This window comes from Larimichthys crocea, chromosome XIII (genome assembly GCF_000972845.2).
Source record: "Larimichthys crocea isolate SSNF chromosome XIII, L_crocea_2.0, whole genome shotgun sequence".
Taxonomy (NCBI): Eukaryota; Metazoa; Chordata; class Actinopteri; family Sciaenidae; genus Larimichthys; species Larimichthys crocea.
In genome coordinates this window covers 42,480,437-42,495,586 of record NC_040023.1, presented here as the reverse complement: position 1 = coordinate 42,495,586, position 15,150 = coordinate 42,480,437, and the positions used below count along the sequence as shown (strand labels likewise).

The 15,150-nt window shown below is 42.2% G+C and overlaps 1 protein-coding gene across 1 annotated transcript; it reads right to left on the bottom strand.

The window, feature by feature from the left end:
* Positions 1-3,113: 3,113 nt before the first annotated feature.
* tfap2e (transcription factor AP-2 epsilon) lies at positions 3,114-13,594 on the bottom strand. The gene is given in 8 exon segments (XM_027286169.1): positions 3,114-3,832; positions 4,751-4,889; positions 5,166-5,284; positions 6,858-7,089; positions 9,840-9,860; positions 9,863-9,893; positions 11,763-12,206; positions 13,379-13,594. Coding segments are annotated over 8 exon segments (1,275 nt in total). The 5' UTR covers positions 13,406-13,594; the 3' UTR covers positions 3,114-3,570.
* Between the last annotated feature and the right edge of the window lie 1,556 nt (positions 13,595-15,150).

Here is a 15,150-nt window from a genome sequence, read left to right as displayed (position 1 = left end):
AAACAGAACCTGAACACATGTGTCGCTAATCAAGTAGAAACAGTAATATTTTCAATCTTTGCACAGATTGACTCACCATCAGTGTATTCAAATGAAACCAAATCTTTGTAAAGATGTTTTTATTGAATATATATACAATATATAAAACATGCATATGAAGTATAACTACATCCTCTTTAATCATCATAACGGTTAACAATAACATTCATATATTTCTCCCTCGATAATAATAATAATATAGCTAAAAATAATGACGTAATTCAAAAGAAAGCATTAAATTCCTGCACACTGATTATAAAAATGCAACCTTTTGGGTGTCGGTTAGCTCAGTTGGTAGAGCATCCCCCTCGTGCGACAGCTCAGTCCTTGCCACATCAGCCCAGGGTTCGAATCCGACCTCTCTCTCTCGCTCCACACAGTCCTGTCACTCTTCAGCTGTCTCTATACAATAAAGCTTCAAAAAAAAAAATCTTTAAAAAAAAAGCAACCTATATTTGTTACTGAAATTATTTTTTTAAATATCAAGACGGGGCCTGTAGGTCAGTTTTCAGGATGAGTAAAAAGTAACTGCTGAAACAAATCTGACTGTGTACATGGAGTGTTACTGTAAATGAAAAAACCAGGCCAAGTTGGTAACATCACAGCTAAGTGTGTGTGTGTGTGTGTGTGTGTGTGTGTGTGTGTGTGTGTGTGTGTGTGTGTGTGTGTGTACACGTACGAGAGAGAAAGAGAGAGTGAGAGACACAACGTGTGTGTGTGGCTCTATCACCGTCTCCTCTCTCCACCACAGACAGGTGATTAATAAACATTAAACAATCCCTCCTCTCTCAAACACACCGGAATCTGACGGGAAGAGCAGCATATGTTTGCCTGGAGGCACAGAGAGAGATGGAGAGCGGCCCCGCTGAGTGTCAGATAGAGGGAGAGAACAGGGGAGAGGGGGGTGAGGAGGAGGCGAGGAGGGAGTTAGGTTACAAGAGAGGGAGATGAAGGGATGAGGGGGGAATTGACACAGGAGGGTAATGAGATGGGAGGAGAGAAAGGGACATACATCAGGTAGGAATGAGCAATGTTTGAGCGTGTAGGAGCAGGCGACACGTGTATGTGTGTGTGTGTGTGCAGTCCCTGGGAAGCAGTAATTGTGTTGAGTATCTCATCCTGGTTAAATAAAGTGAAGGACTGTGCAGCAGAGGTGGTCGGTGGTCGGTGGGAGTAATGCAGAACAGATGGGATGAGGGGGAGCTGAGGTGTGTGGCTTGTTGGGCACCGGGGGTCGCACCACTGCCTCCGCTCTCCCAGGTACAGTGTTCAGGGCTGCAGCTGTGACGCCGCCGTCTCTCCGGGCCCCTGCTGGAGCCCAACATGCAAAGACGGGCCCTGTTTTTTTTTTTTTTTTTTTGAAAGGCTCCGATGTTTATTAACATTTTTAGTTTGAGATTAATACTTAAAGGAGCAGTGTGTAGGATTTAGTGGCATCTGGCGGTGTAGGCCCTATCTAGAGCCAGTGTTTAGTTTGTTCATTCTAGACTACTGTAGAAACATAGAAAATATAAAAGGCTCACACTGGACCTTTAAAGTGATTCATTAAACTTCAAGACTAAAGCTGTGTCTCTCTTGTTAGTACTTCTATGTAGTACTCTGTGTACTTGGCATAGTGCGTTCATTTTAGGGCAGCGTTGTCTCCGTTTGGTACAGCTGTTGTGAACTTAATAGAAATTATGATTTTACTGCCTTTTCTCTTCTTTTGCCGGATTGCAACCGGGTGGAGCATTAACACCAACATTTGACTGCCAAAATGTAAAACATATGTACAACTTACATTTGTATATTGTGGTATTCTCCACAACCGCTTCAGCACCAGCAATTTCCATGGCTGCCACTGACGTACGTACATTGTGTACACATTTGGTCTCCAATAATTAATAAGTTAATAATTTATAAATGAAATATTGTTGGTGTCATTTCAAATTCATCTGGAGGCTAGCAAAAATCCAATAGTTGTGGAGACATTTCTCCAAAAAATGACAAATATCAACCTCTCCGTGGTTCAAGAGGAAAAGTCAGAGAATCACTAAAGTTATTAGGATCTATTGTTTGGGAACCATGAATGTACAAATATCTGTCCCAATTCATCAGGAAGATGTTGAGATATTTCAGTGTGGATCAAAGTGGTGGACAGAACACAGCAGCAGCTGAAAGTGCTTCACTGTTTTCTCTCAGGGAAATTGAGTCTTTTGCTTTGGCTGTTGGTAACATCACTTTATGCTCCGTGAAAATAGAATGGACATTTTTCAGTATTTTCTGACGTTTTATAGACAAAGCAATTAACCTAATAATCGCAAAAAATAAAATAAATTGACAGATCAATCAATCAGTAATGACATTAAGTGTTAGTTGCAGCCCTTACTATGACCTTCCTGTTGAAGTCACAATAGACTCTGCCTACAGGAATCAATAAAAAATGTCATTACTGAGACAAAGAGACAGAGGAAGCACGATAAAAGCCCACTGTCACCTTTTAATTGTTCGCTGTAGTGGGCAGTTGCATTTAAGGGACCTGAAGGTGTCATTACTTTTTATTGTTCAGATTTCAGAGATCAAAACATAAAAACACGCTCATGAAAGTCAGTCAGTTCTTAATTGTTTAATAATATATTACATTTATGCAGTAATACAATAATAATAACAACAGTAATAACATTAATAATAAACATACACAGAAAGTACAAAATGATTTGTGTTATTTTCTTAAGTTACCGACACGTAGTACTTCAAAATGAAAGAAAACAATTTTCCTTTAGCTGCCTTTAACTCCTCCTTACCGCACTGCTAGAGAACCCAGAGAACTCAATTTCCCATGACCACCAATTAAGAAGAACTACATATGGAAACTGTGCTCATCCAACTAGAGTGGAGTTAAAAGTCTCCCAAAGGTCCAAAGGAGCAAAGAGCAGGTTGCTGTCTCAGATATGGCTTACAACACTTCCCAGATGAGTTCAGTCCAAAAATGTGAAAAGGTGAGAGAGAGGGAGAGAGAGAGAGAGAGAGAGAGGAGATTGAGAGAGAGGAGGCGAGGCGGAGCGAGCGGGGACGACGAGTGATGGGAGGAGAGAGAAGAGGAGAGGAGAGAGAGAGAGAGATGGAGGCAGGGCTTTGTGAACACAGATCATGGTGACATGTTCATCAGAATTTAAAGAAGAGGAAGAGGAAGAGGAGGAAGAAAAAGAAGGAGGAGGAGGATAAATAAAAGCATACAGCCATATGAAGGAACTCATCCTGAGGAGATGCTTTGTTGATGCCATCTTGACACAAACCAGCTACTGAGAAGAGAGGTCCATGCGTCATTTAGAGTGAGGTGGTTGTGGACACACATTACAGTACAGATATCATCATGAACCCCGCCTCCTCGACGAGAGGGGCTGCAGGAGTTTCTGGGAGGTAAGAGTCTCAGTTTTTATCCTGAAGGCGGAGGTAAAGACGCAGAGGGGCACAAGTCAGTCTTATCCCACCCTATTTTCTCCTCCTTCCTGCCTCTCATCCATCCGCCAACATGTCTGTCTGTCCTCCCTCTTATTTGCGGTGCTTCATCTCCTTGTCGTGGTGGCTCTTCCCTCCTCCCTCTCCTTTGTCCAGCATTTTGATCGCCTCCATCAGATAGCTCTGGAAGGCGGAGAGCGCGGCGCAGATGGCGGGTGTACCGAAGCCGTGGGTGAGCAGGCTGAAGTGAGTCAGGCTTCCCTGGACGCCGGGCTCCAGGCAGGGGGTGGGTCGACTACCACCCAGCGGAGAGCGGTCCTGGGACATCAAGTCCATAAACTCCTTACAGATCTCCCTGAGAGGAAAAGAGATGTGATAGTTATTAATATGAGATTTATTTCTGCAAAACAAGATTCAGTGTTGGCAACAAGTTTGTCTTTAATTATTGTTGAAAAATTGACTGATTCACACGCCTAGCACCACCAGTCCTGATTCAAACCTAAGGTAGGTGCCACAGTACAGAAAGGGCTCTGAAGATCAGAGAAGGTCAATTATATAAAATGGATATATAAATATACAGTATATAATACATATGGATGTTTTAACAATATGGAGAAATGAAAGTGTTTTGACATTAGGCATGTCTTTGTTGGACTGAATAAACTTTCAGGAGGATTGTTTTAGTGTGTTGTCTTTGTCTAGATATTGTTTTTGCCTCTTGGCTACTACACTCAGTGTAATATTCCAGTACACACTGTTTCCTATGTTGAGGCCTTTTATGATTTTAGATATCTAACATTTTACGTTTCACACCAGCCAATGAAAGACCTTTAAATCCTGAAGTTCAAACCTTGTGTGTTTTCTTTTCAGCTGTGCTGTTTGTTCATGTAGACCTTTATCACATTGTGGTGAAACAGATTACGTTTATGGTACAAATGATGGGTTTCTTATCAGCATGGATGCACTAAAGGTGTGTGACCCACAAAGGACAGTCTGAAGCTGCAGAGGATGAAATATCCTGACCTACACTTTCCATAATGCATTTTGATACCTTTGTTATCTTATATTTTATATCTTTATATCTTTTGTTAGCCCCTCAGTCTGTAATACAGGCTTTCTGTCCACACGCTGAGATCAGTAATGCTACATGACAAAATGTCACAGTTAGAGAAGACATTTTAAAACTCGGTAGCATCGCCCTCCATGACTTTGACCTGTAGAATCAGTGGAGTGCTCCTTTAAATGTGTCAAGGTGTGGGGATGAAATACTCACTTGGTGGCGAGGAGCATGCTGCGCCGTGTTGGGAGCTGGTCCGGCTCGCTCTGCCTGCACAGATACTCAGCTGTGGCTCTGGCTGGAAACTCTGTCTCACACACATAACCAAAGTCTCGCGCCAGATGGACAGCCTCACCTGGAGGAGGAGGAGAGTGAGAATTTGTCTCTTAAAACAATGAGTCAAACTAGGCGATAATCCACTGCAGAAAAGCTGCTTCTGTCTGTTCAGAGCCAAAGGTCAGCGCCTCAGTTTATTTCACATTAAACAATTATCCATAAAAATGCTTTGAAATCACTGCTCAGCTCAGGTCATGTCATGAGATAAACTGCAGCCTGTGTGTGTGTGTGTGTGTGTGTGTGTGTGTGTGTGTGTGCGTGTGCGTGTGTGTGCGTGTGTGTGTGTTTTCCCTACCCTCCACTAGAGATGTTAGCAGAGTGACGTTGGCTGCCTTGCGTCGCCCGGCGGGCAGGTTGAGGCCAATCTTCTCCAGACGCTCTCTCAGACAGCGGCCACCATTCTTTGACTTTGCCCTGAGGGGGGACAGGAAGACAGAGAACAGTTTTTAGGAGCTGGTCCTGTGTGTGTGTGTGTGCGTGTGTGTGTGTTTCTCTTTATGAGTTTTGTTGTGGTGTGTGTATGTGTGTTTGTGTGAATTTGAAGCTGAAATCCCTACAGTATGTTCCCTGTCAGCACTGCTCCTGTCTTGTATTTTTCACCTTTTAGTTCTTTTTTTTACTTTGCTTGACTTGATCTCGTCCTTTATTTTTTCTTATATATCTGAATTTAAGAACCTCTCTGTTTATTCACAGGCTATAAATATTATTATTGTACTTTATATGATGCCTTATATTTTAGAAACGGATGATTCATTTCATATGTTCAATCTTAATTTCCAAAGTAAGTATAGCTGTTAAATAATTGTAGTGGAGTGAACAGTAAATGCTGTCGGTGGGGTAGCTGTATCTCCATGTTTACTCCTTTAGATCTTTTAATGATCCCTTTAAAGTATTTCAGCCTGCAACCCAAATCATGAAGTTGTTCTTTTGGCCCGAGGCTGTGCTTCATTAAACCACATTTCTCCTCTTGTGATTTAGTCCCATGACCCATTTTGTGTCCTCAGCTATGGCCCCATAGTTAAAGTTAAAGTGGTCTTATTCTGAAAAGCTTCAGGGGAAAAAGGTGGAACAGTCCTCATGTATGACAGCAAAGAAAAGATAGAGGAGCCTCTGTCATGTGGTTTCATAAACTGACTACATGCAAACAACATAAGGAAGAGGTGTTGTTACATTCATAAAATTACATTTAACAAAACAAATTATGTCCAAAATCTTTTGGTAGCTTCCATCTGATTTTCAATAAACCCTGGTGGTCCAAAAGTCAGAAAGTCCTGAAAGCTTCTTTCAGCTTTTCCTGGTTTGTGGTATAAAGAAGCTCCTCTGTGCGGTAAAGCAGTCAGCAGACTTCATGTGAAACACAAGGTAAACACTGGTGTAGGCTCCCACAATTCTCTCTGATGACCTCCTATTTGATTATTGTGATAAAGCTTAGGGTCACATGACTTGAGCTCAGTGAGCTGTGTAGTTCACAGATCCTGCTTACAAATATCAACCGGTGAGTATCAGTTTATTTGTCACAGTTACTGATTCCTACATTTCCCAGAATGACTTTCAACAACAATTTAAGCAGGATCATAAAGTTATTGTTTGTATATACTGAAGATGAAATAGCCATGTGACACTGAGAAATGATGTTAATCTCTGTCTATGATTGAGTCCTCTGCTGATGGAGGAGAAGAAGCCAAACATCAAAATTGCAGCTATATCCTTTTTACTCGAATTTTTAGCATCTATATATTTAGACTCATTATAGCCGACCAACATTGCATGTATTGCACATCTACAAGCTCTAACAGCTTTCCCTCTATCTTCTCTCACTGTCGCATTGAGCATTTTAGAGGCCTAATGAGGTCACACTCTCTATCCTAAAGTCTGATGAGATGATTGACTTAAGGTGCATTTTTGTCTTTGACTTCAGGCTTAAAGTTCCTCATATAAACAACTCAAAAACCACTTCACACCCTCTCATTCCCCATCTGCTTCTCACCTGCGGAGGACTCCACCCAGCAGGGAAGCGTTGAGGCATTCAGGTGGGGAGAGGCGTCGCTGCACCTCCCCGACCGTCACCTTGTATTTGGAGGTGGAGCTGAGCAGCGAGAGGCGACCCGGGACCGAACAGAAGACCTCAGCCGGGTTGGACACAGCTCCCATACCAAGACCCTCCTTACCAATGGACAAAGCTGAGAGGGACGAGCCGTTCAGCTTGGACGGGATAGGAACTGTGAAGAAATGAAGGAGAGATGAAGAAAGATACAAAGTACATACACAAGTTGAACAAAAACAAAATGCAAATGACAAAAATAGTCTGACTAAACATGTATTGTGCAGTGACAGTGGTGTCGTGTGAATGACAGCGTGCTCCTCCTCTCCTCACTAATCTATTCAGTGTAATGTACTCTCCTGCGTCGACAGCTCTAATTCTGGAGCGCTGCTTGTTGACTGTTATTTAAACTGCAGGTGGTAACATTTTAACTGCGCATTCTCAAATAGCTTTATTTCACACCTTGAGGAGCTCAATTCACACTCACTTTTCTGCACTGCGGTAAACTTTTAAAAGGACTTTTTCTGTCTGTGTTGTTTTGGTGAGTAGGGGGTGCGAGAAGCATCTCCCTGATGTGTTAGTCGTCCACACAACCTGTTGCAGCAGTAACTAATGATGATTTATGTTGGCACTGAGAGCAGTGTCTCTTAATTTTAAGGTATTAATTGGTGGTGATGAAATGATCTTTTGAGTCCTGAGCCATTAAATTTGAAACCTTGTGAGTTTAAATGAAGAAGGTCAAAGGAATCAGTATTTTGTTTGTGACATCTCTGTGAACAGAATTCACTGGAACTCTATTGACTGAATTGTTGAAGTGTTGACAGTGTGTTCTGTGGATTTAACACAGTGAACTGGGAAACTGTGTAGCTGTTGCATATTTTGAGCACTTGAGAGTTTTTTTTAATGCTCTGCACCACAAAACTCCATTCATTGCACTGCCGTGGACACAGAAATGTCAAAAAGCGGAACAAATTAAACTAAAAATATCAACACGACTGAATAGCACAAGAGTTAAGAAAGAGAAAAGATGTGAGAGAGAAAACATGCTCTGTTGGGGGGATTTTATGCTTTTATGCTTTATTATCTAGAGCAGCAGAGAGATAATGAGGTGAGGATGAGGGGCAACAAAGGCCTGAAAGAAGAAGCAGTCCTTTAAGGTGAGTTAGGAAATTAATGGAGCCAATAAAGGTGATTGTAATTTGATTGGAACATTCTCTCTCTCTCATTAGCTCTCTCTGTTCCTGATGACTCCTCTCTCTGAACACTGGGATGTGGGTTCTTCGCTCACACTCTGAGGGTGGCGGGTGGCCTCTTTACGACGCCCTGCTGAGCAGCACTGAGTCCCTGAACTGAAAAAAATCTCTTCAAATCCCTTCAGTCACAAGCAACCCTAAGCAGCCAGCCAGCCAGTCAGCCAGCCAGCCAGCCGGCGAGGCCACAGAGCAGTAGCTTCCTCCATAGCACTCTCTCTCTCTCCTTTGTCATCCGCCTGCCCCTCCTTCTCTTTCTTATCATCTTTCACTCTTGCTTGACTCTTTCTTGTGCCTCCCACTCTTTATCTTACCCCCTTTCCTTGTCTCCTTCTGTTCTCCCTGTTGGATTTTCTTATTCATGAGGGCTTTCGGTTTGCTCTGCTATCTGTTCTAAGTGCTTGCCGGAGAGATTCTCGTTGCGGTAATTGATCAATTCTAAGCGTTTGGCAAACAAGTGGAATCACTGTCACTTCATCAAATGGCTGCTGGTTTGCAGCAGCAACATTCAAGCAGTTTGAAATGTGCAGTCAGAGCCTCCTGCTTGTCTTCAGGACGTGATTTGGGGAACTACATCCTTGTTTTTGTGAAAACTTCACAGCATGGAGCGATTCAGGCTGGCGACTGCTGGATGAATGAAATCATTTTAAAATTAAGAGGCCAAAACAGATTTCAGTCATGAGTGGATTCTGTTCATGTGGAGTTTAAATGACACAATTTAATCAACAAGAAAAGAAAATCATCATTTTCTGCACTTTTTAAAGTAAAATAATTATTTACATATTTCAAAAGAAATTCTCTGTTATGTGTTATTAGTGTAAAAACATATTTCATTTCAGTCGGTTTTCTTTTTTTCTTTTTTTCACACCACACACCAAAACATGCTGCAGCTATCAGGGATTTTTTTTTTTTTCTCACAGTATCGCTCCACCAGCAACAAATCCAACTTGAATTTTCTAATTGTGCCCCTGTGTCTCCTGCACCTCATACTCGGTAATATTAGAGTGATCATACTCTGCAAATTTCCCCACAACTCCTCTTTTATCATGTTCCCCTCCCTTTTCTTCTTTGGCCCACTTCTCTCTCCTCTTTCCTCTTCACTCTAATCCTTCTCTCTCTCTCTCTCTCTCTCTCTCTCTCTCTCATATGACCATGAACAGTTCATTAAGAATGTGTGCCTTTGGGGTGAAGTCTGCAGCTGAGTATTAGAGGACTTCTTGACTTCAAATGAAATAGCAAAACAGAATTATTTATAGTGTGTGTGTGTGTGTGTGTGTGTGTGTGTGTGTGTGTGTGACAGTGAGAGAGACTGGTGTTGGAGTGCCCCTAAACACAAAACCCCCTTCAGCATGTATAGCACAATTATATAGGTGCACACACACACACACACACACACACACACACACACACACACACACACACACACACACACACACACACACACAATGCACACATGCACAATCGTTTTCTCTCTCTCTCTCTCTCTCTCTCTCTCTCTCTCTCTCTCTCTCTCTCTCTCTCTCTCTCTCTATATATTATATATATATATATAATATATATATAATATATATATATATAATAATATATCTCATACACACACACACACCACACACACACACTGAGACACACGCGTGCACAACACATGCACATACACACACAGAGCTCTCCACCCTCTTACCTTTTTTAATGACAGAGTGGTGAGGATGCCCAAGGCTGATCCTTCCTCCATTCCCTGTGTCAGACAGACAGACAGTCACTATCATTTACCACCGGCCCCACAGCCAACACACACACATTTATATATATATATAATATATAATATATATATATATATATATATAATATATATATATATATATATATATATATATATAATAGTATATATATATAGCTTGTCTCTCTTAGGCCAAAGCAAGATGGAAGGACCATCGTTTGGTTTCCCCTCACCACATCATGAACACAATCCATATCAGAGTAAATAACGCAGTCTGACTTTCTTTGTGCAAAATGGAAAATCTGACGATAAATGATGGATGAAGTTATGACAGATGATTGAAATCATCATCAGTTTGTTCATTTTTCTGCACAAAATTATTTTTGGCCTTTTGACAGTTTAAATTTGTCAAATCTTATAAATGAGTATTTTTATGATAAAAAAATATTTGGATCAGAAATCATTTTTCATTTTTGAATTTTTCAGTGCAACAAATGTACTTTGGCTAAATACATACCATTCAATTAAACAGGATAAAAAGATTTTTATAGATTCTATTTTGATGAAGAAATTTAATAATTTTCAAAATATGAACCTCAAATATGTTCAGATTTATTTCACTGTAGGCATGTTTAAAAAAGTGTAACATGTGATTCAATAAAAATCCAAAACGGCCTCCGATCAGAGGAGAAAAGAAATGAAGTCTTTCTTTCTGTGATCTTTTCATTCAGAGGATGAAACTGTCTCGGATTCTCGGATGTCTCCTTTGTGTTGAATTTATAAACGCGGAGGATATAATCCATTAATCAAATAAAGGTCCTTGTCAAGTGGGAGCGTTTAACAGCAACATGCCCGGGTTGACTCCGTGCTGCGTGGCGCTCCTCTCCAACCTTTCTTTTCTATTAATGAGCGTGCACATCAATTGGTCTCGGTGTGTTTTTCTGCAAGGAGGCAACAAACAGCGTCTGCAGCTGCACCTGCTGCAGGGAAGCTGACTGCTCAATAAACCATAGAAACTATTCTTCTCCAAAAAACCTGCAGAAAAAAGACACAATAAGCTGCAGAGTCTCCGAGCGAGATTTGGAATAACGCTGCACCAGGGTCGGCACCAAAAGACCAAACGTCATCCTTCACATTTTAGAAAAGTGTTCGGTATTTTAGTTTGTTTATAAAACTCATAACATCCCCACATGTGTATCTACAATATGAATTCCAGACGTTTAAATTCGAACTCACACATTAAAAAAAACAACAACAAAAAAACTCAACAGGCAGCTAAAATCCACAGCTGACAAACTGATGAGAGCTCTCTGACATTTTATTATTGATTCATGTATCAACGAAATTTTAGAGAAAATAAATATTTGCTTTAAAGAAAGCAAACATTTCTTTTGCAGAAATGGATATTTCAGACCCGTTTTGTAAAATAAAATAAAAGCATCACGAGGCGCGCGGCTGTTTTACTTCTGGCCAAAATGACTCGTGCGAATTTCTTTTGGGTTCATTCAGATAAAATAATCTGCTGGTCAGTCTTTAAAATGAAATAATAATAATAATAATAATAATAATAATAATAATAAATCAAAGTGATGGATAAAATGCTGTAGCCGTTGGTAATTCATTAATTTACTTCACACCGATTTTATTTATTTGAGTTGTTTCACCAGAAATTTGCGTTGTCTGAAGGAAATGAAGATAAACTATCTGAAGGCCTTTCTGACAACATCCGGCTATTTTATTTGAAGCAGAGCAGCTCGTGTTGCACTTCATGATATTTGCGTTATTATAAAATAAAGAGATTTTATTCATCATGTTTGTGCGCACTGATTTGACTTTTGCGCACGACCAACTCAGCCAAAGGAGGAAAACTAAAATAAATGAAGTCACCTGAAGATCCTCCAGGCCGTGGTGTCCCAGGTGCATCCCGAGAGGACCGTCCCCGAGAGCGGCCGCACCTTCACCGAGACCGTGCAGCAGCCGAGGGACAGCTGGATACTCCCGTCGGGGGTCGAGGCCCAGAGCCCGGTGCGACTGTGACAGAAGTCCCCCCTCCTCGGAGCGTGACCTCTGCGAGTGCCATGCTGCTTGTTGATGCTGATGGATGGAGTTGATGGAGGGGTAGGGGTCTGACAAGTGGGAGTACGCTGAGTCCTGACTCTGGGAGTATGGCAGGGAGGACTGGGGATAGGGTGGAGGGAAGTACGGAGGCTGGAAGTCAGAGGCCGGAGTGTGGCAGAGCGGGGGAGCAGAGGAGTAGGCGGCCTGGTTCAGGGAGGACAGCTGGGAGAGGCGCCCACTCGGCGAAGATCCGCTTAGTCCGTCTGCGCGGTCCTGCAGAAAATGTCAAAGTTGACTTCATGTGAGGAGCTCAAACATTTTCAACATACTGGACTGACTGTTTGATCAAACGTCAGAGACATTCCAAAAGTTTGGAGCTTCGGGAAACGGAAATATAAAGGCGTGGGTTGTCACAAATAAAACCGTTTTTACAAAAGCACGGAGCAATAAAACATGAATAAATGTATTCCATCTTTATTAAATGTCGGAAACAGCAGCAGCTTGAAGTGATGCGCGCTGGCAGAAGACGCCGCTGGCATCGCTGCTGAACAGTGTCAGAGAGGTCACTGCAACCAAGAAGCTACACAAAGGACACACACACACACACACACACACACACACACACAAACACACACAAACACACACACGGTGTTGCAGGAGGGGGCACACCTGTAAACTGTCAGGCCGCAGAAACAAAGTGTGCTTTGATTTGGATAAATGTAACCCTCCACGTGAAAGAAACACCGGTGCAGCCACATGTGTGCGCGCATATTCTGATAAAAATGGATTTCTTGAAAGCTGGGTCACTCAGATCAATGCTGCTGTGTTGGAACAATGTCCATTATCTGGCAGCCGGAGAGGCCCTCTGCCAGGTTTAAAAGCACATCTACGCAGTTTGTGTCTGCCACACATTATCCGCACTGTGCAGGACTGACTGTGCGGGACTCATCGGTTCCATTCAACAAAGTTTGAGCTGTGAAGCTGCAAAGGACGGACCATCCTCTCCACAGTGTGTGCAGTGAGTGGACACTTTACTGTCAGGCGGCCTCACTTGCTGTGACACTGTGCAGACAAAGAGCATCTCTGCGGACAGATGCGCGGCGCTGCAATACGAGTGTCAGGAAGGCTCACTGGGAACTATGAACACTTGACACTCAGGAGTCTACTGGGCAGCTAACAGCCAGACTCGGTGATCAGCCACATAAATCACCACGGACCAGAAACACTCTGTAAACTGACAATTAATGTCACAAAATACAACGCACTGATCAGAAGTCATTTTTCTGTCCTTAATTGACTGATAGCTCGAGGTGCTGATGGCACACTGCGCGCGTGTTCCTCCAGTCCACTGACACTCGGAAAAGAAAAGAAACTTCTCCTCAAACTGACTTACGCTCATAATAAACAGACATCAATAAATCCAAAGGAGCTCAAAACAAACTCACCATGGCCGAATAGGTGTGGATTAACATCTGGACCACTCTGAATGCCCCCAAATGTAAAAGTGAGCAGGCGCAGGCTTCCAAAGGTGTTACCAAATATGTAATCCAGACGTGTTCAACGGTCCATTCAAGTCAAAGGTGTGTTTTTACTTTCCTTATCTCTTGTCTGACTGAAATCTTTACGAACACATGAAAATGCTGCTGCCGGATACACGCGCGCATAACACACACAGAGTCCTACAGTCTCTCCATGAGCGCACTACTTATAGGTTTTGCGCGCACCCGGCGGAATGAGGGGAGGGGTCGACAGGGTCCACTTCTCTTAAAGAGATATATTCATTCAATTATCAGCCGTTAATTCACACACACACACACACACACACACACACACACACACACACACACACACACACACACACACACACACACACACACACACACACACACACACACTTTTACATTTATTGCTTGTTTTGTTTAAAAAACGACACTTGGTTTGGTTATGTACCTGATTTTACGCACCGAGAAACAGACACTATGAAATATAATTAGTGTTTAATATTTTGAAGTGTTTAACGTGTTTACTGAAGAAGCATCTTAACATTAAAGACATTTAAATATGCACATCACATTCAGTGATTTTTAACGTGTAAGCTGAGACCAGAGCAGCCTTTACGCACCGGTATCTGGATCCCCCTGGTCAGAAATCTGTTTTTCTTTTTTGATTTTAAACTTCAAATTATATTTCAGCCATACTGACTCATTCAAACGTTTAATAATCTAAAAGTGACAATCAGGAAACAATCAGGCCCTCCACGTGCAGCCTTTTTACGCAGTGACTCCAACATGACAGACCTTCTGAAAGCTGAAGAAAGATTCAAAAACAAACCAACCTGTAAAAGGTCACTCTTGGTTCGGGATTTCCAGAGCATGGTGCTGGTGATGTTTCTCAGTCTGGGTGTCAAGCAGCAGCTGAGGGGTTAAAGTGGTGGACGCGGTGGATGGAGATGGAGGAGACGGGCTGAAGGTACAGAGAGGAGTGAGTTAGTTTGAGAGACGGTGCAGGAGTTTGTATGGATAGGGTGTTGAGGAGGGGGTGGGGGGTAGAAAAAAAAGAAGGGCGGGAGGTGACAGGAGTCGCGAATGGGGTGGCTAAAAACTTTTTTCACGACTGAGCATGAACTGCAGCATCAGGATGAAGGGATTCATTTAAAGAAATTGCGGGCCGCTCAGAACACGGCAAGTGTTCTTAATTCAAAAAGCACTGCACAAGTTGTATTGGTGTCTTTTGTACATTTGACTTTAGAAAAATACTCCAAGCTCAGAAATAAATGCGTCCTGATATCTGCAGAATAAATATTTAACATTTTATTAACAAGAGTCACTCACGCGACTGTAATTTGTTTTTCATTTTTCTTTCTACATTTCATCGCATTAAATGACAGTTGCATTGATTTTTTCCTCTAAATTAGAGCAAAACGTAGATACAGACAGAGACAGACGTACAGACAGACACAGAGACAGACAGAGACAGACAGACACAGAGACAGACGTACAGACAGACGTACAGACAGACACAGAGACAGACAGACACAGACAGACAGAGACATACGTACAGACAGACACAGAGACAGACAGAGACAGAGACAGACGTACAGACAGACACAGAGACAGACACAGAGACAGACGTACAAACAGACAAAGACAGAGACAGACGTACAGACAGACACAGAGACAGACAGAGACAGACAGACACAGAGACAGGCGTACAGACA